General features: G+C 33.9%; 2 protein-coding genes and 1 pseudogene across 2 annotated transcripts; 2 read left to right on the top strand and 1 right to left on the bottom strand.

Annotated features, from left to right (window-relative positions):
* Nucleotides 1-1,329: 1,329 nt before the first annotated feature.
* LOC140042781 (uncharacterized) lies at nt 1,330-20,865 on the top strand. Its single transcript, XM_072087721.1, has 29 exons — nt 1,330-1,375; nt 7,295-7,405; nt 7,919-8,073; nt 8,257-8,452; nt 8,849-8,962; nt 10,885-10,998; nt 11,241-11,354; nt 12,015-12,128; nt 12,363-12,476; nt 12,732-12,849; nt 12,967-13,130; nt 13,218-13,331; nt 13,629-13,757; nt 14,010-14,123; nt 14,350-14,463; nt 14,568-14,681; nt 14,853-14,966; nt 15,124-15,237; nt 16,266-16,379; nt 16,559-16,672; nt 17,003-17,116; nt 17,366-17,479; nt 17,651-17,764; nt 18,002-18,115; nt 18,256-18,369; nt 18,631-18,744; nt 19,109-19,237; nt 20,293-20,491; nt 20,802-20,865. The coding sequence occupies exons 1-29, from the start codon at nt 1,330-1,332 to the stop codon at nt 20,863-20,865; spliced, it is 3,477 nt and encodes a 1,158-aa protein (XP_071943822.1).
* Nucleotides 20,866-21,857: 992 nt separating this feature from the next.
* Nucleotides 21,858-23,512, bottom strand: LOC140061091 (PHD finger-like domain-containing protein 5A). The gene is made up of 3 exons (XM_072107539.1): nt 23,372-23,512; nt 22,681-22,871; nt 21,858-22,509 (listed from the first exon to the last, which is right to left on the bottom strand). Exons 1-3 carry the CDS (start codon nt 23,421-23,423, stop codon nt 22,420-22,422), a joined length of 333 nt encoding a protein of 110 aa, XP_071963640.1. The 5' UTR covers nt 23,424-23,512; the 3' UTR covers nt 21,858-22,419.
* Nucleotides 23,513-24,632: 1,120 nt separating this feature from the next.
* LOC140047706 (uncharacterized) lies at nt 24,633-25,566 on the top strand (annotated as a pseudogene).
* Nucleotides 25,567-26,867: the final 1,301 nt, after the last annotated feature.

The raw sequence follows: 26,867 nt of genomic DNA, 5'->3' as shown, positions 1-26,867 counted from the left end.
TTCCGAAAAATGGCCGATTTTCGACCCTTTTCTTTTTTGACATAAATGGTTACTATTGCATAATAAACATGTGCAGATACGAATAATGGGTTCTGCGCATGTCAATTGTGCTATCATAACCATATTTGACATAAATGGTTACTATAGCATAATCAACATGCGCAGAGGCGAATAATGGGTTCTGCGCATGTCAATTGTGCTATAGTAACAAGTTTTATCGAAAAATAAAAAGGTCGAAAATTGGCAATTTTTTTGAAAAAATCCCTGTACTATACCCTTAGTACAGGGAAATTTCCGAAAAAGGCCGATTTTCGACCCTTTTCTTTTTTGACATAAATGGTTACTATTGCATAATAAACATGCGCAGATACGAATAATGGGTTCTGCGCATGTCAATTGAGCTATAGTAACCATTTATGTCAAAAGTGGTTACTTTTGATATAAATGGTTACTATAGCATAATAAACATGCGCAGAGTCGACTAATGGGTTCTGCGCATGTTAATTGTGCTATAGTAACCAGTTTTATCGAAAAATAAAAAGGTCGAAAATTGGCCAATTTTTTGAAAAAATCCCTGTACTATACCCTTAGTACAGGGAAATTTCCGAAAAAGTCCGATTTTCGACCCTTTTCTTTTTTTACATAAATGGTTACTATTGCATAATAAACATGCGCAGATACGAATAATGGGTTCTGCGCATGTCAATTGTGCTATAGTAACCATTTATGTCAAAAGTTGTTACTTTTGATATAAATGGTTACTTTGATTAAGATGATTAAGCCAATAATACACAGGTGCACGTACCACCAATGACCAAAATATACACTTTTTAAAATTCAATAATTATGGGATAATATTGCATATGGGATTATATCGTTGTATCATCATCGTATAGAAACATAGTAACTAGTTATGTCCAAAAATAAAAGTGTGGAAATTTGACACTGTTTTCGATATAATTTGGCTTAAATAAGAACATAATACAACGAATGCATTATGGAAAAGTTTGCTTATTAACAGTAAAGGGATATATGCGCAAATATGGCAAATTTAGGCCCTTTCGATAAAATTTGGTCCTATCAAATGGCATATGAAAAATAATAAAAATGGCGTTGTACGTACATGATTGGACACATAGCAAACACTATAATCGAATTCATTTGAATTAACGTAATTGATTAGGTCAGAAGAGTCAAGTTCTATTTTATATTCTAAATCGAATTCGTTAATAGCATACAAAAACTGTGAACATAATAGGGTGTGAACAGAATTGTCGCATCTTTAGTCAATCCTCAAATCAAAGAACGTAAAGGTGCATTTGCATCAAAATGAAACAACGCCTTGACTATTCAATGGATTCCAAAACTATTGTTAGTAAGTAGTGCGGAACCAAATCGTTATCTTTGAAGAGTGCTATTCAAAATAAAGATAGGTAACATTGACACAGACGACAAGAGCAGACGATTAAAGAATCTGATACTGGACAAGAAGAATATTCAAAATGTTTGGTTCTTGTAGCAACATGTTGTTAGCGACGACACTTTTCAGTCTTATATGCTTAACTGCAGCACAAAATGGTAAGAATTTGTATTTAGAGTATTGCCTAATGTCTATTGGTGTAAATTATTAATGTAGAAAGAACAATTACAGCCTTGAAACTACGTTTTCTATTAACTTAACATGTAATCCAAAGTTAACAGTCTCTACAGACGAATGAAAAATTGTTTTTGCTTTTGCACGAACAGCTTTGCAAGTTTTAAAATATAGGTTATAAAGTATTCACATACAGTATTTTATAATAATAGCTTTTATGCAGTGGTACTGCATATTATTCGATCAAAGCTTAACCTATAAAAGATGCCTAATATGAAAATATTAATAGTTAAATCATGGACGGAAAACAAATTCATCTATGGTTAAATCAAATATTGCCAGGCCTAGCTTCTACCATGGAACATATATCAGGGGCATTTTTGCAAATTAAACAAATAAATAAAAAAGTTTGCATCTGAAGACGAATATTTCTGTTCTGTGCAATATAATTTTAAAAATCGATATTTTAGACAAATTTACATTAGGTCCAGTACACAATTTACCGAATACATATTGATAAATGTGACATTCTCTTCTGGGCACATTGCCCTCGAATTGTTTTTAATACTTACTAAAATGTCATGGCGGAAAATGATTTCTGAAACTTCTAAACTTTGGTTTTACCCATAACAACTCTATATATTTTTTAATATAGTCTTTTAACCTTTCAGAGATTTTTAAAAGTATAAGCAATCACACTTTTGGAAAAAGTTTGATGAAACTGCATTTAAAGTCTTTTTTTTGCTGAGAAATTAAAATATTTGAAGTATTTAAGTTATTTTTATGTTTCAAAAAAATATCTTTTTTAAATTTACTTATTTATTTTTTAAATTGTTAGTAGTATTTAAACCCCAACTTGAATAACATTGTCTACAATGTGTTTTCCCACTACACAACCAACCAAGAGTAACATTCCAACAATTATTATAGGAACTAATTACCAATATTAATACTTAATTGAAGTTTGCTCATTTTTGTATTTTTGACTTTGAAATTCTACTATAGAAACAAAGTTAAAGATTAGAAACTCATTGAGACGGATTTTCGTTTGAATTTTCCAAATATTTTCTACAGAAAACGGCATTGTTATTATACTATACTAACTCTTCAGATCTTACGTAACAACAATAATGGTCATTGAGTTTTAAAAGCGTGGTACTCTGATGAACAGATTAAAATTCCACAATTCATTGTAATTGTGGGAAAGGTACATACAACTCCACCCAACTACATGAAGAGCCTAATCCAGTCTGTGATATGTAAATTCAATGTAAATTATTTGTAGACGGCTTAAGAGATAAGCAACTTTTGTTGGGACTTTTCGGTATTTATCCAATTTAATTAACTGGGAATGCTAAAAAAATACAAATATGCGTGTGTGTGATTTACTCTTTCATGGTGGAACTTAGCAATTATATAACAAGTTCCGTTTCGGAATATCATTAAATATTTGATGGGGACCTAAACAAATTGGGGTCATGTCGGTTAGTCAATTTTCTAATACCTTAATTGTTGGCTTTCTTGACTTAAATAATAAAGAAAAATAAAACATTTGGAATAACATTTTTTCTCTCATGTTTATATAGAATAAAAGGAAAGGCGTCCTCCAAACGACAATAGTTGCAAATCAATAGTCGCGTAAATATACATGTCTACAACATATCATATACATTTTAATAAATATATTTGTTTGCGGTTTCACCTGTTTCCAAACAGGTAACTGATATACAAGGATTAAGAACGTCTCGACGTTTTGATAATGCTGCAACATGTTGATCGCATCATTACTCTAGTCATGGTGCGCCGCAAACCTAACTTTTCTAGTGATATTCGCCATGAAAACCTTTCAATAACACCGTACTACAGCACAACTTTTGTAAACACGTCGGCCTACAAAATATTCGACCACTGCTTTATTTGACAAAAAAATATTGATCGCATACTCCAGTCAGAGAACATTCTCAAATATCCCTTTTAGTAAATAGGCCTACATGATGCACGGAAAACCTAACTTTGTTAGTGTTTATTCATCATGCAAACAACATTGTTGTATTTACATTTTTTAGCCTAAACTGCGATAGATATAAACATATTATCACTATTATTTCAACTGCAATATTTCTGGCACATATATATTGTTTTTAACGATAAGTCACTTTAATTACCGATGGACTAATAAGGACCCTGTATCTCTCTTTTCGACTGTTAGATTGTAATCGTGGTGACAGTGGGGTGTGCGAGAATAGTGGTAAGTTCCTTGTCCAATAACATAATGCGAGACCAAGACAGACAGAAGAAAGCACATACACGCTCTTAAGTAATTTAACACAACATAGTACCGTGAAACATCATGAGTGTCCATAATGGACAAATAGACCTACAACTTGGTCGTGCCTAATAAAACTAAACATCCCAAAACATTGAAATTTGTTTAGATGCTACGAATCCATCCAGAAAGTTTACCATCGTCTGATACAACGTGTGGAAAAATGTTATTGCAAAATTTTTTTTACATTTTAACAAAACTACTAGGCCTATAACAGCACAACTTTTGTAAAATATTCGACAGTACCACTGCTTTATTTGACAAAACAGTAAAGTAATGATAATAATGCATCCCGGCCAGATAATGAGTAATTATACCTCTTGTTAATGTATAAAGCATTAGTTTACTATAAGTTCTTCTAAATACACGAATTCTATGATTTTCTTGCGTGTTTATGATATTTTTATTGTAAAAAAAATGTCTCATTATCACCATGTGATATGGCCTTTAAAATGGTAGGCCTATTGGTTTCAACTTTTTTTATAAAGTAATGTTGGCCAAGTATAAACTATAGTTCAGTAAAATCATTTTAATTGGTAATCCCATATATCTATATATAAATTTACGTAAGGGCAAAATTCGGTAAATCGCGCCTTACTTCTAGAATTTTTACTCGATGGTATATAAAGTTGGTTCGTACTTTCGGTACTGATTTTAACCACCTGATGTAACCCTGTTTACTAATTAAATTAAGTTAGATAATTAGTTATTGACGATTAAAACGAATTTAGGTTCAACGATTTGCCCCAAATAGGGGTGTTTTCCGATCGTGGTATACACTGTCTAATGGATGTCCATCTTGAAAAATACCCGCCACAAAATTGCGAGGAGGCTTCGCATTTTTCTATCTCCTCCTACGATAATTGTTTTTAATAGCTGAAAACCGGTTGAACAGTTCGAGTACAGCATCATAATGTTGAAGACAGGCCGATTTTCTTTAAAAAATACTATTTTGATACATTTAATATACGTTTTTACAAATGTATTGATTTGTGATGAATGGAACATTCCAAATTATTTGGTTTAACCATACAGGTATAGATTTAGATTTATGGGCCTCCTTGGAGAATAAACATAAATAGTATTGCAATGCTGTACAATACTGTTAAGGTATTAACCACTTTTGATCGCAATTTGAATCGCAAATGTCTTACTGTGAGTGTTGGTACTGTTAGATGTAATATAAAAATATATACAAATAAACTTTATTACTGTGAGTGTGGGTAGGCCCTACTGTTAGATTATAAACATATAATATACAAATAAACATTCCAAATTATTTGGTTTAACCATAGAGGTATAGATTTAGATTTATGGGCCCCCTTGGAGAATAAACATAAATAGTATTGCAATGCTGTACAATACTGTTAAGGTATTAATAATAATAATTTATTTATCTTTTGCAGAATATCTCTTATAAACACAGTAGATAAAGGTGGTATAAATATGGTGAATTTTAATATCTTAGTGGACTCTCTGAAGTTGAGTTGGGTTAAGAGACTGTTAAATCCTAACCCATGTATTTGGAAATGTATTCTAAACTACTATATGCATCCAGTTGATTATACATGCGAATTGTAGTAAATTAAATACTGAAGCACATACTAAATTAAAAAATATGCCAGTATTTTATATGAATATGTTGAAAGCAGCTGTAAAGTTAAACAATATTGTATATTGTTTAGAGCCGCAAAATTTACAAGAAATTAGGTCACAACACTTATGAGAAAACAAATTTATAACATCAATTGAGGGAAAATCTCTATATTTCAACACCTGGTTAAACTCTGAATACAAAAGAGTAAATGATATAGTCGTTAATAACAGGTTATTGACTGCAGCAGAAATTATTCCAACTCTGTCGAATAAACAGAATGGATTAATTGAATACTTTGCAACAATAAATGCAATACCTGATATATGGAAAGAACAAATAAGGTTGGAAAATGCACGCATAGATATACAATTAAGAGAACATAATATATTTCATAAGATAAGATCGTCTTACTATTATAAGCAGTTTATAAATGATATATGTATTATTCCAAATCCTCAAATGAAATGGGAAATAGAATTTAGAGATGAAATTATTGACTGGAATGAAATATGGAATAGAAAAGTATGTAGAATGAAACACATGGTAAAAGTAGCTCAATTTTAAGTTGTTACATCGAATCCTTATATGTTAAAAAAGACTAAAAAGATGGAAATTATGCACAACAGACAAATGTAATAAGTGTAAGAATCATATAGAAAATGAAAAACACTTATTAATTTCATGTAAAACTATTCAACCAGTCTGGAAAAAGTTTAAAGATATGCTGGTTCAGTGTCTTCCAAATGAGGTTACAGTACAGCAAGACTTCCCAAAGTGGGTTAATGTAATTTTGGGAACAACAAACAAACTTGTAAACGAATTAATTTCAGTTTTTACTTTTTGTATATATAAATCCTCCAAAAAGAACTAGAAACGACAGAAAAAAAAGAATCTGCAAATATTTGGGGGCTATTTAAAAATGAAATTATAAACCTCATAAATAATGAGTATTCGTATAACTTTTATACTGCTGATCAGAAATGGAAAAATAGTAAAGACAGGATATTTGACCTATTGAATAATTAAAATATATATGTGCTGGAAATCTCTATCCCTACGTTTTACAATTGTATTTTATATTAGTGTGACATATGCTGTATAAGTTTTAATATAAATGTGTAGCCCTTTTTTATTTCAAGTGATTTTAAATGTAACCCTTGATTATGTTTTTAGACAATTTTAATAACCTATATGAAATCTGTAATTATTGGTATTTATTTTTTAATATATATATATTTTTCTATATTTGCAATATTTATATTGTATACATGTCAATGTTATCTGCATGTATTTGTATTTGTTCAATATATATATTTTTCTATATTTGCAATATTTTATATCGTAAATACAAATTGTAAGTAGTAGTTGTACCACGGTGACATCGGGTATGAAGCGTCTCACATACGCACAGAGCCAAAATCGCATCTTGGACTTGCACAGTGTATGGACTCTAACCTTACGGTTTTCCTTAAATATATCATTGCATGCTATCATTCTAAATATCTAACTTTCAAATTTTAATCATGTATTTTACCGCCATTTTTCATTTTTACATTTTAATTAATATAACATCGTATCTAAAATTTTAATGAAAACCAATATGGTTAATACTGAATTCAAGCATCTTATTATGTAAATATACCTGTGTTTTAACTACTTTAAACACTTACTTTTAATTTTCACAAATGTACTTATATGTATATAATATATTCACCAATGAGAATTTAAATAAACGTGAGATGAACTCACACAAGACAAAAAAAAAAATCTTTTGCAGAATGTGCCTCCAACCCTTGTCAAAATGGTGCCACGTGCGTCGACGGAGGTGGTTATTTTACGTGTTACTGCGACTCTGGATATCATGGTGTCACGTGTGAGATCATTACAGGTAGGTTATCGTTTATCTCATCAATTACATTGTAATGTAAAAAAAAACACAATAGAAAGCGATTTATTATCTGATGCCGCTGGAGGATTATCCGTCTTATTTAAAGCGTGGTTCCCACTAGAACGTAACGCAAGGACGTAAACGCAACGCAAGCGTTTTAACCAATGATAAGCGAAGTTATAGACAGTTAGCAATCACAAGCGGATAAGTCATCGTTTGTGATTGGTCAATTCACTTGCGTTGCGTTACGTCCTTGTGCTGCGTCGCTAGTGGGAACCACGCTTTACTGTCGCTTGCGTTGGTATGTCAACTCGATTACGTTGGAAACGTCATTGCGTTGCATTATAATGGGAACCAAGCTTTATTGACGATACGATAGAAATTTCCATTCCTTTACTTTTTAGCTACACAATGTGTCTCCAGAATTTGTGGCACCATTTATTACCGACTCTTGGTTATCTTCTACAGTTGGATTAATCAATTTTTTCTTTACTAATATTATAATTTCAATAGGTCAGAACTGCGGCTCCAACTTCTACAACGATACGGGTGTAATTAGGAGTCCTGACTATCCAGACATGTATTCCAATCGACATTATTGCGTGTACCTCGTGCGTGTGCATAACGCACGTAGCATCAAGTTCTACTTTGAAGATTTTATGACAGAGGTATGTGTGTTTTAATCAGGTGATACAAATCGGTATGAGTTTAACTATTTTAATTGACAACTGTACGTATGGAAGTGGCTCGTATTTAATATCCAGATAATGACATTTTGATCTAACATAATTTATGTAGCGGCGAAAGGTAGAGCAAAACTGTAACTATGAATTATATTTCTCTACTAACAGATTAATAAAGATGTTTTAGAGTATGGTGTAGGCTCTAACGCAGAGTTCCAACTGAAAACTGGAATGCTAGAGGGTAACTTGACGAGTGATGGAACACTACCAGACCCTTTTGTACTAAATGGTGATCAGGCATGGTTTATATTTTCAACAGATAGGAACATCGTCAATAAAGGTTTTCAAATCAGCTATAACGCAGGTAATATTTTTATTTTTTTTAATAGAAAAGATATAATAAAATAGTGTAAATTGTAGGAAGCAGCAACACCAATGACGATCAATGTCTATTCCCTTACTTATTGTCAACTCCAGGTCGACGATTAGCTGTCATGAAAATATAGTAGATATGTCCATTAGTCTTTAGGAATCATTTGCGTGAATTGGGCTATTTGGAGACATTATTTACCCGGGTAACTTAGGTTCATGGAAATATCCCTAACTTTGGTGGGTATTCACCAACTTAACCAGGTAAGGTAAATAAGCATGGATGGGCTCTTCCTTGTCCTCTGCTTGTCTTGCCGTCTATACATATCCAACTATGTACATCTTAGATATCGACTAAATTATTTTAAATTTTGTTTCCATTTCTTTTTAGATCCAGATGATTGTGATCCTAGGCCATGCCAAAATGGAGCCACATGTAACGATTTAACGAATTCATTTAGTTGCGACTGTATTCCTGGTTTCGAGGGAATAATCTGTGAAGACAGTAAGTTTAATAATGTGTAATATATTTTCACATCACAAAAAATAGAATAGATTGAAATTACCATCAAAAACACTACCACAAAAGTTTAAAATTATGGGTTTATCAGGTAAATAATTCTTTTGTTATCTTGATCCACTATTTGCTCAAATTAAAATGACCTATTCAACAACAAAAAATTATTTTCAGAGAGACACTATATCTAAAGGTTTAACGCATTTACAGGTATATAATACTATATCTCTGTTTGACCAATGACGTCATGATTTACTATCAAACGTTGTTTTTTTGCAGATAATAATGAATGTTTATCATCGCCCTGTCTTAATGGAGGACTTTGTTTAGATGGAATCAACGGTTATACGTGTCAGTGTGCAAATGGTTACATTGGAGTTCACTGTGAAATTAGTACGTATATTTAATTTTAAAAACGAGGAAATTGTAACTGAGATCAAAAAGATAATTTAGCTTGACGCTCTTTTCTCTATTGGAGTTAAATAGTGGTCTATTCCAGTTATATTTTGGTCTAGTTAGCTTGTCCTGCGTTCAAACGAAAGGAAAGTTAACGACACAACAAGATTAGGCTGTTCACACAAGAATCGGTTGTAACCATATAACTCGGGTCTGCTTAACTCCGTTCTATGTACGCTTAACAGTAGTGCGATTGAACACAGCTATCATGAATAATGCTTGACGGCTAGTTTTGATACTACTCCACGGAGAGCTAAACAACCTAATTATATCTCTGTTTTCGTTCTCTCTCTTAGACTCAAACGAATGTTCAAGTGCCCCATGTGCGAACGGAGCAACATGCATAGATGGTGTCAATAGTTACACATGCCAGTGTTTACCTGGATGGACTGGGGTCAACTGTGATATTAGTAAGTCCTATTTTATATCTACTGGTATTGTGGTATCTGGTAATGGGAGTATAAACACCTCATTCCTTAATATATGCTGCAGGTAAGTGTCTGGATGTAACCAACAATCAAGACCCTTGGCTCTGATGCTTCACCTGCACGCAATCCCAGTATAGCTTCATTATTATAAGCTGCAAAGCGGTCAACACAACACCAAGTATCTCAGTACATAGAGAAACTCTATGTACTGAAACACTAACAGTGATTTGATGGACACTATGTATATACAGTGATCTGATTATTTTACCACTACAGATATCAATGAGTGTCAGAGTTTGCCATGTTTAAATGCTGGTACCTGTCTAGATGGTGTAAATGGATATCTCTGTCTCTGCTCACCTGGATTTACTGGTTCTAACTGTCAAACTAGTAAGTATTGTTGTTGGTATACATAAACTAGCTGGTTTTGTAATATTTATCTAAATGTACTAACTTGCTTGTCTAGTTTCTTTGTATTGTTTGTAACTGCTGTGGAGTAGCTTTGGTTCAGGGTGTTGAGAAACCCCTAGCCATCAGCGCAAGCTCGGTAGTCAAGAGGTATGAATGACAGGCTAGTAAGCCTTTTACACATACCTATCTATCTCCATCCATTATAATCCACTTATATAAATATCTACACTAATGTTTCATATTCATCTCTTTATTTTGTTTTTAGATATCAATGAATGTGAAAGCTTGCCTTGTCAAAATGGAGGAACATGCTTAGATGCCATCAATGGTTATACCTGCCTTTGTGATTTTGGCTTCACTGGAAGCAATTGCGAAATAAGTATGTTGTATTCCTATATACTTTGATATTGTTACCTTCAGGAATAACATAGATAGCAAATACATAGAATAGTCAAGAAAATCACAGCCTACCCAAAACCAAAAGAATCTTAAATCTGTTCCACAAAGATAAAGTAGCCATTCTATTATTTGAATGATTTTCTTTGGATTTTCCCAACTGCCTGGCTCAGCAGAAATCATAAATTGTAAAAGTAACCTTTTCAAATTTTTTTAAAGATATTGATGAGTGTGCTAGTTTTCCCTGTCAAAATGGTGGTTTGTGCATTGATGGCGTCAACCAATACACATGTGCATGTGTTCCTGGATTTACAAGCACAAATTGTGAAATTAGTAAGTTGAACAACTACGCCTATTTTTGTAATCAGTGGCCACATTCACCAATTACACCTAAGTGAATAGTCAATAAATATTTAAGTATATCCCCTTAATTGTATTCACTTAGATAGAAGATTTTCCTTAGCTCTAAGTGTAAATGGTAAATATGACCACTGACTTTTAAAATTATTGTTTATTGTGATTAACACGACTTATTTACTTTACTAACTTACCATCAATTCTCATTTATTTTACAGATGTTTCTGAATGTCAGAGTGTTCCCTGTCAAAATGGTGCAACATGTATTGATGGAGTGAATCGATTTGAATGCAATTGTTTTCCTGGCTATTCTGGGACTCTCTGTGAAATAAGTAAGTTTAGATCATTTATTTATTCTTTTTACTGTGTAGCCTCTTCAGTCTAAGACTGTTCTCCCAGAGAGCCCAGTGTATATATATGATGAGTTTGTGACAGTGGCTGTGTGTGAACTAGTACACCGGGGTAACCCCCTACTCGTCTTGAAAGATGTACTAGCTTCCTTAAAGTGCACATGAGCTAGATGTGTACACTGGACCTATGGTTTATAGTCCTTATCCAAGAAGACTCGTTCTACCACCAAAAGCATGGAGCGAGTGAGCCTCGAACCCTTGATGTTATTGCTACGTATTACGGTTCCACTGTCTTAACCGCTCGGCCACTCACTCACTCTTGATTATCAAGGAGTTGTTGGCCTATGAATAATTTATTAATTATTATATTTGTAACTAAACACCACTTAAACACTTCATTTACTGAAAGCAATTGAGAAATAAGTATGTTGTTCTCATACTTCAAACCTTTAAAAAGATAAACTGTTAAAATGTAAATATATCAGCAAATCTGTGTATGATCTTCAGTTGCACATATAAGCGAGATAGGGTTTACTAACAGTTACCTCTTTTATTAAAAAAAGAACAACAAATAGTTGCTAGAATGATTGGCCAAACAGATTGATTGATTGGTATTAATCTAAATTGTTTTTTAATTTTTAGATGACAATGAATGTGCAAGCACGCCTTGCCAAAATGGAGGAACTTGTCTTGACGGAATCAACCAGTATACCTGTAACTGTGAATCTGGCTTTACTGGAACCAATTGTGAAATAAGTAAGTATTAAAACATTTCACCTGAAACAAGTATATGTGGTGTACTTTGGTGCTTCATGTATTTCTAAGAATAACTAACTTGATTAACTTTACACACATTTATTACAATATTTGTACTTACTTGTGAACCGGAGTCTATACAAAAACGTCTGGCAGGAATTTATTTCACCATCAGTTCCATTACAATCAGCTACATTTTTTGCATGTATTAATCAATAAAGCTTTTCTTTGCAGATGTTGAAGAGTGTGCAAGCAGCCCATGTCTGAACGGAGGAGTCTGTACAGATCTTGTCAATGCATACGTCTGCACATGTGTTGTTGGGTGGACAGGAACAAACTGCGAAATTAGTAAGTTCCATATGTAATGTTGTTATCACATAGTCACAGCAGTTACATTAGCAGAAGCATCAGCAGGCCTAAGGTCACGCTAGCTGGTGAATTTCATTTGGACAATCACCCTTTTAAGAAAACATCTTTGGGAATCAACAAACTGTCCCCTGAATAGAGGTTGGCCATAGTATTGAAACATATACATACTGTATTTCCACTCAATCGTTTCACAGTTACTTTTCGTATTCTTCATGCTAATCCTTTTTATTGCAGATGCAAATGAGTGTGTAAGCAGTCCGTGTTTAAATGGCGCTACCTGTCTGGATCAAATTAATTCCTTCATCTGTGTCTGTGTTCCTGGATATAATGGACAATTTTGTGAAAATAGTAAGTTATCAATTATTAAGCAATTAATTATGATTCATTATTTTAGTTATATAGAGTGTGCATTTGTTAGAAAATTGCACTATGTACATATAAACTAAGAAACATTTGTATAATTCATGAGAAATACTAAAGTTATACTTACAAGTTTAACCAATGTTTTCTTTTGTACAGACAATAACGAATGTATAAGTATGCCATGTCAAAATGGAGGTCTTTGTATCGATGGAGTCAACAACTATGCTTGTCAATGTGCTCCTGGATATACTGGAACAAACTGTGAAATTAGTAAGTTCAAACACTCATCTATCATTTTAATTGTGGAATTCTAATTTATTGGTGTGCGGAAATGTTTAAACATGGTTTATTTTGTAGATACAAATGAATGCGCCAGTGGACCATGTATGAATGGTGGCTCTTGTCTGGATGGTATTAACGCATATACTTGTCAGTGCTTATCTGGATTCACTGGACCAGATTGTGCAGACAGTAAGTGGCCTCTTTTGTATTTGACTTAGCGTAGTCATTGGTACAAAGCTCTGTCTACACTATCAAACTTTATGTGACAAAAAATGTTATGTGCCCATATATGGACACAATGATGTCATATTCCTACCATATTTGGGCACATGACACTTTTTTTGTCAAACTAGCTTGATAGTGTGGACAGAGCTTAGTGATCAAAACCTTTCTAGGAGATAGATCTGTTTGTGAGAAATGTAAAACAATGGAATATAAATCAGCATGTATTATTGAACTAACATTAATTAATATGATATTGATTACTTTTTTCCATCCTAGATGTGGATGAATGCAGCAGTGCTCCATGTCTCAATGATGGTATCTGTATTGATGGTATCAATGCGTATGTCTGTCAATGTTCATCTGGTTGGGTTGGTGTGCGATGTGAAGTCAGTAAGTACTGTAACCTGTAAAATAACAATAGTGAATTGCATTGAACTTTGTCTACACTATCAAATTTTATGTGACAACAAAATGTGATGTGCCCATATATGGACATGATGATGTCATATCACTACCATATTTGGGCACATCGCACTAGTTTGATAGTGTAGACAGAGCTTAAAAAGATATAATTAATATTTTCTAATAACAGACAGAATCTTTTATATTAACATGAATACATTGACAATTTCTTTTAAACAGATGTTAACGAGTGTGCAAGCTCACCATGTATTAATGGTGCCACTTGTCTTGATGGAGTCAACGGCTACTTCTGTAACTGCGACGCAGGCTGGACAGGAACCAACTGTGAAACCAGTAAGTATTTACATCCAATCCTTTGTACGTTTCTTCCAATGCGCGTCCCCTGTTGATCCTGTCATGGTCTATTCGTTTAATTTGTATTTATTTATTTATTATCTTAATGTAACTAGTTTTTAGTAGGCCTCCTAGCACAAGCCCCTTATGGTTTCCTTAAAATTTGGTTTACTTTTTAAATATGTTTTTTGATGTTGTTGCTAATTAAAAAAAATTTGTTTTATAGATATTGATGAATGTTCGAGCACTCCATGTCGTAATGGTGGTTTATGCTTAGACCAGATAGATGGCTACTTTTGTCAATGCGCATCTGGATGGACAGGTGTCACCTGTACTGAGAGTAAGTATCTTTTAATATGTCAAAACATATATCATTTACCTTGACCTCATAATGTTGTCGCAAAAAATAGACATTTTACATGATGTGATTACTACATTTTTCAGATACCAATGAGTGTGCCAGCACACCTTGTGAAAATGGCGGTACTTGCTCCGATCAAGTCAACGGCTTCGTTTGTCAATGCTTACCAGGATTCTCCGGAACTCTCTGTGAAATAAGTGAGTAGAAATTTCATTATCATTATTTTGAAAAACTACTTTAATTTTTTTTAAAGGGAATTATTTTCCTTAAATTTGAGGGGTTGCAACAAGTCTATCAACCTTTAACAATATATTTTGATACAACAAAATGCATTCCATACTTACTTAAATCTTCTTTCCATTTTACAGACGACATGGAGTGTGCAAGTATTCCTTGTCAGAATGGTGGTACATGTACTGATGGTGTGAATGGATATGTATGCGCTTGTCAACCAGGTTTTACTGGAACAAACTGCGAAATAAGTATGTATTTCAACTTATATTCATTAAACAATTTTATGGTGTTACAGTTACATGATTAGTATCTTATACAACATTTTAAACAAACTAAAAATCAATTTTAATTGATCAATGATTAACATTTTGTATGTTATATTTTACTAAAAATTTTAACTTACAGACATAGACGAATGTTCCAGTAACCCATGTTTGAATGGAGCCCTCTGTATTGATGGAATCAATTTCTATCAGTGTATCTGCGCACCAGGTTACAATGGAATACGTTGTGAAAATGGTAAGTTATTGTTCAAAGACATTTGCTTGTTGCTCTTTCTTTTTCTCCAGTGTACTATTTTTCCAGAAACATAATAAGTATGGTAAAGGTATTAATTTAAGTTTAAATCAAAACAATGAACAATGGTGCCTTTCTGTAAATAAATCTATACATACATATGGGATCCTCCTCTTCTACGTCGTAGAACTGGAGTCGAAAACCTATTCAGCACCAAATAGCGTACTAAGGTGTTCGTTAAGAATTTTCTTCAATTGTGTAATGGCTTTGGCTTGCCTGATTTCCATACTTAAAATATGAGAGATTTTAATCCACGGATCACGATAGTACCGTCTTGTATAAAGTTTGCAGTGTTATTATTCTAAATAATGAATGTTTTTAAAATGATTTCATTTCAGATATCAATGAATGTGGAAGTGGACCATGTTTAAATGACGGTACATGTGTAGATGGTATAAACGAATTCATTTGTAACTGTGCACCTGGCTTTACAGGCGAATTTTGTGAAAACAGTATGTAAAGAATAATTATCAAAATAATTTGTTATTATTTAAAAAAACAATTGTTGCAAAATATTAGAATAGTAGTAAGCTTGTGCGTAGCTCAATAAATGATTCCTAAAACAGAAGATCAACTCATCTCATACTTCAGATACTTCTCTAGAGTTTACACACACACACCGTAGTGTGCACACAATACACGGCATTGTTGACGCCCTAGTGTACATGCATGTGTACACTCTGTAGTTTTGCTAAGCAATGATGAAGGAAGTATATGACAAGTTGTTAGATACTTTGGAAAGCTTATAGTAGTCATATAACAGTAAATATACTAGCATAACACACATTCTACAATTTGCTCAATACTCAAATAGATGCATATGTAAAAAAGAAACCTAACCAAAGTGCTTATAAAGAAAAGAAACGCATGTATTTTGTCTTATATTATGGTTTTATGTACATGTAATGGAATTGTTGTTGTTTCAACTTTTATATTCATGAACTTTACTAAAATAATTCTTACTTCTCTAGATATCAACGAATGTGCCAGTAGCCCATGTATGAATGGAGGTACATGTCTTGATGGAACAAATGAGTATTACTGTCTGTGTGCACCTGGCTGGTCTGGACTTGCCTGTGAACAAAGTAAGTGTGCACTACTAGTTACTTTACTGCAGCAAATTCGGAAATGAAAATTGCAAAAGCAGAGCCAGTGGAGCAGTAGCCAATGAAGTTTGCTCCTGAATGGAAGAAGAAGAAAAGAAATAATGTTTGACTTTGATTAATCTTATTCTTATTCATTATTTTTATCATTTGTCTTTTAGATAATAATGAATGTGCTAGTGCTCCTTGTCAAAATGGTGGTGTTTGTACAGATAGTATCAACCAGTTCTTTTGCCAGTGTGCACCAGGATGGTCCGGCCCTACATGTGAAGAGAGTAAGTAAAAAAAAACATCCTAATTCTTTGAAGTATCTAGCTAAAACAAAGTTGAATAATTATTCAATCATTTTCTCTGTTTGTGCATGTAGTTGGTAGAGAAACAGCCTCCCCACCTTTCTAACTCTAAATCTCTACACTATTAAACTTTAAGTGACAAAAAAATGTGATGTGCCCATATATGGACATGTCACTACCATATTTGGGCATATCACTACCATATTTGGACACACTAGTTTGATAGTGAATAACAAGTTTACAAAAACATTATACAGCCTAAACATACTTATAACTATAATCTTTTTACTTACTAATCTCTTTGTTTTCCAGATCTCAATGAGTGTTCAAGCTTCCCTTGCATTAATGGCGGTACATGTGTTGATAACGTGAATGCGTTTACTTGCTTTTGTCTACCTGGATTCTCTGGTGCTAGCTGTGAAATAGGTAAGTATCTCCTTTAAACCGCAAGTATAAGTACGAGACTTTGTAATGCTCATTTCAACTGTGCCTTTTCTGTGTATACTTTTAATGCCCAAATGACTTACTTAAACTTAAGAATGTGACACAAAACATAATCAAGTGTAGTATCTCCACTTTCCAAACCCTGAAAGAATAATAGCACAATCTTACTTCGGGTTTTAAACTTAAAATAATTATTATTTAACTACATTATTCAATTCTTTTTGATTTCAGACAACAATGAGTGTGTTAGCATTCCTTGTCAAAATGGAGCCACCTGTAACAATTTGGTTAACGGATACACCTGTACATGTGCACCTGGTTATACAGGTGTTCTTTGTGAAACGGGTAAGTTTATAAACTTATATTTGAAATGCAGTTTGGTAATTGAAATAAAAGTAGAATTTAATTACATGGTATTGTGGTATTTGTGCAATAAATTTCACATTATCATGTAATAATGACATGTAAAAACATGACCATATAGTCAAAACATTACCATATTTCTTCTATATTTAGATATTGATGAATGTGCAAGTTTGCCTTGTCAGAATGGTGGCGTATGTTCACAAACCATCAACCAATACTCTTGTAGCTGTCTCCAAGGATTTGAGGGAACAAATTGTGAAATTAGTAAGAAATATTTTTCATTAATATTGAAAATTGTCTGTGTAAGAAGCTTGCTTTATTAACAGGTGCCACTGACAGCACTCTTACATGCGTTATCTTTGCACTAATGTAAGAGTAAGACCATCATTTAGCAAGGTGATCCCCATCAATAAAAGCAAGCGCATTTTCAAATTAGTGCTGGAGTGTAGAGCTTACTCCTATTTTCACTATTTCCATGAAAAAATTTTGTTTTACTTGCAGATATTAATGAATGTCAAAGTGCCCCTTGCCTGAATGGAGGATTTTGCATCGATGGTATCAATAGCTATACTTGCCAATGTTTAAACGAGTGGACAGGAACACACTGCGAGATAAGTAAGTACCGATACATTTTATCATCTTCTAGTAGTCTAAACACAATACACACAGTAGCTCATAGATCTTATCAAGGTAAAGTTGTCCTTTTCAGTTAAGTCCTTTTCATACATAATAATTTGTATTAATTCTTTTCACAGCTTTGGATCCTTGTATGAGTTCACCTTGTCAAAACAGTGGAACATGCGTAAATCAAGGTACTACCCATACATGTGAATGCACTGATGCATGGACTGGTACAAATTGTGAAGTGGGTAAGTTAATCAGATTGATTATTTTCTAAGAAACAAACCATTCAAATACTATTAGTAGCATCTAATACAATTTAAAACTTACCTCAACATATAACCACATTTACTTTTTCTTCACATATTTCTTGCAACCATTGACTTCTACGGTTCTGCTAGAAACAAAACAATATTTCAATTAGTAAATTAAAAGATGAGAATAAATCACTGTACAATATTACACACAAGCTACTGCAGTCTAATATTAGACTTTTTCTTATTTTCTAGATGTAAACGAGTGTTCAAGTCTACCATGTCAAAATGGAGGAAGTTGCAACAATCTTGAAGGGTTTTACACATGTGATTGTCGAGATGGTTATGACGGCGTCAATTGCGAAAACAGTAAGTACTATAATGCTCATCACGCAATGGCGCCATTGGCAGTAGCCTTAAGGGTCTTTCACACATGTTCCACCACCGGCAAATCAAACATCAATGTTTCGTTTTCAAGCGAATATATACATATCTATTGGCGTGAACACGAAACATTCATGTTCTATTTGATTTGCTGGCACCGGACCAGTACCAGAACAGGAGTTAAAAAAACATTGTGTGCACTAATTATACAGATAGCCACACATGCACAATTGTAAGACAGAAATTTTTATTTTTTTATCATATTTCTATTGATTAAATGTACAGTTTACCTTTTAAGAGAGCGTACCATACTCGTACCATACTAAAATGTTTTTCTTTTTGCTTGTAGTTCTCTACTGTTCACTTGAAGGAACCTGGTACAATGGTGTTGGTGATGAAGTGATCTTATCACGTACAGATTCTGGTATGCTACTTGGAGAGTACCACACCGTTGAAGAGATAGCTCTTGGATATAAAGGTACTATACTATATCTCTTCACTTATAAAGCTCTGTCTACACTATCAAACTTTATGTGACAAAAACATGTGATGTGCCCATATATGGACATGATAATGTCATATCACTACCATATTTAGGCACATTACACTTTTTTTAATAGTGTAGACAGAGCTTTAGACTTCTCTTTATATAACCAATAATATTCTTTAAGTTTTTAAGTCTATTAATGGCATGGCTCCTGAATATATTTCTGACATGCTTAGGCTGTATGTTCCCAGACGGAATCTGCGTTCTAATGATACGCTGCTTCTACATCAACCTAAGTCTCACCACTCATGGGGAGACAGAGCTTTCACCGTTACTGCTCCTCGTCTATGGAATGCTCTACCGAGCTCTATCAGATTTTGAAAAACTGTTGATACTTTAAAAAAATTATTAAAAACACATTTATTCATTAAGGCATATGGAAATCATGAGGTTTCTTAAAGTTCTAGAATTTTATAGTATACTTTTTCCTGACCAGCATTATCTTTGGGGTGCCTCTGTCTTGGTTGTTGTCTCTGAGCACCCGGTCGTCTGTGGCAAGGCAAATGTGTATCCTGCTCCTTTGTTTGGTCACCTAGGTAGGGATCCGGGACCGCGACAGAACGAGAACGGATGGGGACCCTCCAAAGAAATTGCATTTTATTTGTCAGGCATTTGTATGATTTGTTTTTATTTTTTGAATGCGCCTTGAGCACTCTTGAGTGGTATGTGCGCTATAAAAATCCTGTTATTATTATTATTATTATTATTATTCTGGGTGACCAGGCTAGAGAAGATTGAGTTTGTAGGTCCAAGTCCCACTTTTTCCATAAAGCATCTCAACATAACTGAGCATTTAGTATAATTATGTCGGCAAACAATCTGACTTGTTTACTTCCTGCTACTACAAGCTACTGTACTTTATAGTAGTTCAAAATTATCATCAGAATATTCTCTTCTGCAATCGTTTTAGGACACATTCATAGTGGCTGAAGACGTGTACTTTAATGGTGAATTTTTTATTTAACTTTTCCTATTTTCATTTGTAGTTCCTACTCTAGTTGTTGGTTATGCATCCAAATCGTACGACTTCCCCACTCTTGGATTCACTGTGATCCGCGACAACGGTGATGCGACCATCAGCTGGACCGGTCAATGCTTCTTGTGTGACGGCCAGGACGTGTTGATGACAACATGGGTTAGAACAGATCGAGTAGATGCTTGCAGAGACCACACTGAGTCCAATAGGTAAATAAAAAACCTTCTTTGATTCTTGGTTTAGACAATGTGCAACATATTATAAAAGTTTCTGCAATTCTAATATCTTTCTTCTTTGACATGTTTAAATATAAAGCTCTGTCCACACTATCAAACTTTATGTGATAACAAAGTGTGATGTGCCCAAATATGGTAGTGATATGACATCATCATGTCCATATGTGGGCATCTACCATTTTTTTTGTCACATAAAGTTTGATAGTGTAGACAGGGCTTAAAAGTATTCTTTTAACAAAAAAATCAAAATGATATTTGATTTCTTTTTCTTTGTGAATTTTAGGATTGGTTGTGACAAATGGACTCACTACAAGCAGGTACAATCACCAAGACCAGCTAATGAATAAACAAGACTTGATGATCTTAATAAACTGTTACTGTATTACACAAAGATTTGTAAAAATATGTGTACAAAATGTATTCAAGAAAACATACATAAAGCATTATAAGTGTACAAAGCATAAACATATTATAAAGTGTACAAAGAAACAATAGAAGTGAATAATTAAAGGTGTCCACATATCTTTAGTGCTCTTCAGGTCGAAGCAGGTGACTCAGCAGTGTGTGATGTTTATGCTGTATGCTTCCCTTGTTTAATCTATGTATAACTGCTTAACTGCCAAATGTTCTCTTGCCTAACATTAATTAATACAGAATGAACAGAAATGTTTTTAATTGAATTATTGAAAATAGCATTATGTTTTAGTACTTACAAACAAATTAACCACGAAGAAAACATTATTTTAGTAAATGTTAGATCAGGGAGTTAACTCCCTGTTTAGATTAGTATTTTTACATTTTTTGTATATTTTGTTTTTTTAAAAAAATGTAAATATTCAATAACGTTCAAAATGTAAATTGTAATAGATTTGTATGTCGGAGCACTGTAGACCTATTGACATATTTATGAGTAACCTTCATAATAAATTTGATAAGTTGACTAATGTTTAATTTATTAATATTAATTACTGGTCGTTACATAGGCACATAACAGAGGGCATACAGCCTACAACAATCCCCTTTTATATGTTGCTCTCTTACCCAAAATCTGCCCAATAAGAGCAATAATATTGGTTACCCCTTAATGTAATCATTTTGAGAAAAGTGATGCCCTATACAGTGGTTGAGGAAATGCAAACATCTACCAAAAGCCACGTAAAATAGATAAAACGGACATTGTCAGCCGTCCGCATGTGAATATATTTTTAAAGAAATAAATATTGAGGGTAAAAAACTGAAGTCCGCTATTTTTTTTCTGTTAATTTATTTTCAAAATCTGTCATGTTAATACACAATTTATTTTAAAATATGTACAAAATAGGCAATTGTTTTAATGGAATTTAAGTTTCATATTTTGTATTTCTGTATTATTCAAGTATTGTTGTACATTTTTAGGTCTGGTGAGCGTTGATAGCTAAATATATATACATAATTTTGCTCAAAACAGTGACTTGAACTACTGTATAATAAAACATCCTTAACATTAACATCATAATATCTCCGGGATTGGGGTCATCCGTTGTTCCCAACAAGGTCAGTTAAAAGTCTTTTTATTTGCCCACACACTATGATGTTTGTAGTTCACTGTAACCACCCCCTTTTATCTATCAAATGTAATGATAGAATTCCCATCCTTGTCCACTCCCAGCCTAGTAATAAGGAGTGGGTAGGATTCATCTAACTTGTTAAGTCAATGATTTTTCTTAAGTTTTTTTCCAAAAAACACCTAAGCAAATATTTGTGCTTATTGTCTTCCACTTTTTAAGATAAAAAAAAATGGTTTTATTTTGATAAATATTCAGTTTTTCACATAAGCACTGCTTAACTAGCTTTACTTAGAAAAAAATATTGATAAAGGCCAGCCCTGTACAATACACTAGTGCAACAAGCAATCTTGCACATCATCTTTTCTTGAATCCATACTTCTTTCGTTCGTAGAACAAGTCTGTCTTTGCACTTCCAAGGTTAACAATCTTAGGGCATCCATCACGCTAAAAAAATTGAAAAATATGATGTTAAATGTGTAAATAGGAAGATGTGGAAAGAAAAATTCACAATAAACCATGTTGAAGTAAATTGAGACATGGTAACTGCCAGTAGGAAGATTAAAACATGAGGGGTTTATCATATTCAATAAATAACAGTGTCTCTGGCATACTTACATCTTTTTCTTGGACTGTACACTCTTTGCAATAGTATGCATCCGACACCCCGGGGCCTCCACAGATTACGCATCTTCCTTGATATGACCCATAGTTACATTCATCACATATACGAACCAATGTACATGGACGCACATATGAGTCACATATAACACATTTTCCATCACATTTCTCGCACAACCTACCAATAGCTGTAAATAAAGAAAACAAGTTGCTGGTCATACTAAATTAGCTACCAGTACCACATTTATTTAACGCTGTGGTTAGGATTCCGGCACTGTCAGAACTTAACTGCCCATTCAGTACAGATTCCGACAGACACTATACAGTAAACACCGAGACAATCGGGCGTTCAGCCCGCTACTAAACCTAAAAAAAACATCCCTCTAGGCAATGGTGGGTAAAGAAAATAGTGAATAAAAGACAATTTTTAGCCTAGCCTACTCTAGCTAGGTAGCCTACCGCCTTAACGCAGTACTGCAGTCCGAACTAGCTAGGCCTAAGTTTGGCTACCTGGCAGATCCTTAGTTAGGCACAGATCCGTCCTTTTGAAGTAGAGAATAGCCACCCACACACGGCCTGGCTTTTAGGCTAGACTAGCTGGATTAGAACCTCTAGTTTGGCTCTTATTTGACATCTAATCTATAGCAAATAATCACTAATGACTACGAATTCGAATAAAGATAATTACCAACTCCTGCTTGCTTTCTACAAAAGATTAAATCAGGATGATGTTTAGCCATTTTTATACAAATACAATGTTATATGTACGGCGCAGACACAACGTACAAAAAACTCGCGGTCGCGGCGTGTGCCCAATGAAAGGTTGGTGGCAGCAGATTTCCATAACTATGGAAAGCCGAATATGCATTTCATTATTATCTATCGTTTGCCATTGTTGATGACGCGCCAACAAACAGGATCATCCTGATTTACCATAACTACAAAGTATACTCCCCCCAGAGAGGGTATACTCATCCTATATCCTGATGCTTACTTTACCCAAGTTTCAGGTCCATCGGAAAAAAATTTACCTTGACCATTGACATTTAAGGTCGATCAGAGCATAGAGATATTATCTCTATGATCAGAGCAATTGAAAATTTGACCTTGAAGACCTAACGAACGAGCTGCACCCACCCACCAACTTTGAAGACATTACCCAAATTTCAGGTCTATCAGAGCAATTTTTAAATATTTCCTTGAAATTTGACATAGCCCTCCTCGATATCGAATTAATACTCACCATATCATCAGGATTATTTTACCCAAGTTTTAGCTCGATCAGAGACAATTTTTAGATTTGACCTTGACCTTGACGACCTTAAGAACAACGCAAACTTGTTCTTCACCTTACCGAGCTGCACCTACGTACCCACCCACCAAGTTAGAATACCGTGCGAGCCCTAGTATCTAAATAAACAGGCAGCCAGATGGTAATTAAGATAAACTAGAGAAGCTCATATAAACTGATATGTGGAATATTCTCAAAGTATGAATAATGAAATCTTTATATAATGTGCTCAACCAAAATTATACTTACTACCACGCCCCTACCACGTTACACATAACGGACGATGATTAGCGTGATTAATTCATTTTAGTAGTTTTAATGATTATGTGGTCTTAACGAATCTATCCTCATCAAAAGACAATATATTATCAAAAGAAACATTTTTTTACCGATCATTGAACCAATCAACATTTTCTACATATATTGGTCTCAAGTTCAAAGTTGTTGAACCATGTTTGGATGTTGTGGTTTACTTTCTTGGAAGTCATCTATCCGAACAATACATATCTCATATAGTCTGAAAGTTGTAACCTATTCCACCTGCTTACACGTGAGCATAGAATACAGGAAGCATGTATTATGTATACTAGTTTTTACTGCTGCACTGTTTTTTAAGACTTCCCATCAACTTATGAGGAGTTACAAGAGACTAACAATCGTTAAACAATTTTAATTTAGATAAAACATGGCTGATGATAAGCAAATTCGTGTTATTCTTTGGTGTATTCCTCGTACGGTGTCAACTGCATTTGCAAAAAGCATGAGTAACATTGACGACGTGCAGATCATAAATGAACCATACGTGTCCGCGTACACACCATTGGACCAGAGATGATAACACAGCCAGAAAATCTAGAAAAAGAAACAGAGATACTATTTGTAGCTAAAACAAGTGAGATTAACTTGGGTTTTCATCCAGGTTGGGAAAAAAACAAGGCGACATATACGTACATAAAAGAGAATATTCTGGAGGCCGAATATCGAGACAAGAGAGTTGTGTTTGTCAAAGATATGTCATATGGTATCGCATGGAAGCTGCACATGTTACCAGAAGGCTACCGCCATGCATTCTTGATTCGAAATCCCGTAAAGGTCTTCTCATCTTGGAAAACAGTTTTAGAAAAAATTGGAAATGCACTTTCTACTGTATATCCGTTGGCACACAAAGGCAGTCTACTTCCAGAATATTACGGTTTCGGAGAAAGTTTCCAATTACGAGCATCTTGTAAAAACTGGAATCGAACCAAGCCCAGTAATCATAGATTCCGATGATCTTTTGGAAAATCCAGAATTTATTTTGAGAGAGTTTTGCAAGCGGACAGGAATTCAGTATAAAGACGAACTGTTGAGTTGGAATGCAGGGGATAGTGTTGTACAGAAATGGAAGTCTTCAGAATTGTTTATAAAAGGCAACCAGTTATGTGGTTATTATGAAGATGCTTTTGCAAGTCAGAATTTTTACAAGTCTCCTCCTCCAGCAGATCGAGCCGATCTACCAGAAGATGTGAAAGTATGTGTTGACGCATCCGTGCCGTATTACGAGAAAATGTACGCGCTACGCATGCGTGCAGGAGAATAGTAATTATTTGTGTTCCTTGAGTATAATAAACAACAATAACTGAATGACATAGTTAGGGTTGCCTTTTACAATGTGTTGATAATGGTATTATTCAACATTATTTTCTCATTATCTGAAAGTCACTTCATAAATGTTTATGTCATTTGGAATGTTTGTATTCTTGGGGAGTTATTTGTCTTCTCAACGCGTTTTATCATGTCACAGTTACAAAAGTGAAAATTCAAATAAAGATACTGTATTAAAAAAAAGGTTGTTATCAGTTATTTATCACTGGATATCTTGAACTTTGTTGCTACTTACTAAATGTTATATGGATGTCAAAAAATGGGACCACACATTATTTATGACATTACCTAAAAGAGAGTAGCTAAGGTGAAACGTATTCTACTTTCTTGCTTTTATTCAAGATATCTATACTTATAAATTGAGCAGAATACAGGTAAAAAATATATTGCTTTAATGTACGCCTATCATATATTATTTCTTATTGCACTGTGTTATATTCCTATGTTATAGATAGGCCTACAACATGGCTGATGACAAGCAAGTTCGTGTTATTCTTTGGTGTATTTCTCGTACGGTGTCAACTGCATTTGAAACATACATGAGTAACCCTGATGACGTGCAGATTATAAATGAACCATACGTGTCCGCGTACACCATTGGACCAGAGATGTTACCACCACCAGAACATTTGGAAAAGGAACAAGCGAAATTTGTGGCTAAATCAAGTGACTTGGGTTTTCATCCAGGTTGGGAAACAAACAAGGCGACATACATACGAACATCTTGTAAAAACTGGAATCGAACCAAGGCCAGTAATCATAGATTCCGATGATCTGTTGGAAAATCCAGAATTTATCTTGGGAGAGTTCTGCAAGCGGACAGGAATTCAGTATAAAGACGAACTGTTGAGTTGGAATGCAGGAGATAGTGTTGTACAGAAATGGAAGTCTTCAGAATACTTCATGAAGGGAAACCAATTATGTGGTTATTATGAAGATGCTTTTGCAAGTCAGAATTTTTAAAAGTCTCCTCCTCCAGCAGATCGAGCAGATTTACCAGAAGATGTGAAAATATGTGTTGCCGCATCCATGCCGTATTACGAGAAAATGTACGCGCTATGCATGCGTGTAGAAAAAAAGTTTGTGTGCGTCAAATAGTTAAAAGTATACTGAATCAGAAATTTCAGCCTGCAGACATTATAATACTACTGGTAGCCTACATTATGATTAACATGAGGCCTATACTTAATGTAAATTCAACATTACAAAATAAAAATCAAATTTGACCTGCAGTATAATGTAATTTAAA

This window comes from Antedon mediterranea, chromosome 1 (assembly GCF_964355755.1).
Source record: "Antedon mediterranea chromosome 1, ecAntMedi1.1, whole genome shotgun sequence".
In the NCBI taxonomy this organism is placed as follows: domain Eukaryota; kingdom Metazoa; phylum Echinodermata; class Crinoidea; order Comatulida; family Antedonidae; genus Antedon; species Antedon mediterranea.
The sequence above is the reverse complement of the archived record's forward strand: the minus strand, read 5'-3'. Positions and strand labels throughout refer to the sequence as shown.

Coding starts and splice junctions, on each gene's coding strand:
- LOC140042781 (XM_072087721.1), top strand. CDS start 1,330: ATGAAACAACGCCTTGACTATTCAATGGATTCCAAAACTATTGTTA. Junction 12,129..12,362: donor TGGAACCAATTGTGAAATAA/GTAAGTATTAAA, acceptor TTTTCTTTGCAG/ATGTTGAAGAGTGTGCAAGC. Junction 20,492..20,801: donor GACCACACTGAGTCCAATAG/GTAAATAAAAAA, acceptor TGTGAATTTTAG/GATTGGTTGTGACAAATGGA.
- LOC140061091 (XM_072107539.1), bottom strand. CDS start 23,423: ATGGCTAAACATCATCCTGATTTAATCTTTTGTAGAAAGCAAGCAGGA. Junction 22,872..23,371: donor TAGAAAGCAAGCAGGAGTTG/GTAATTATCTTT, acceptor CTTTATTTACAG/CTATTGGTAGGTTGTGCGAG. Junction 22,510..22,680: donor GTACAGTCCAAGAAAAAGAT/GTAAGTATGCCA, acceptor CAATTTTTTTAG/CGTGATGGATGCCCTAAGAT.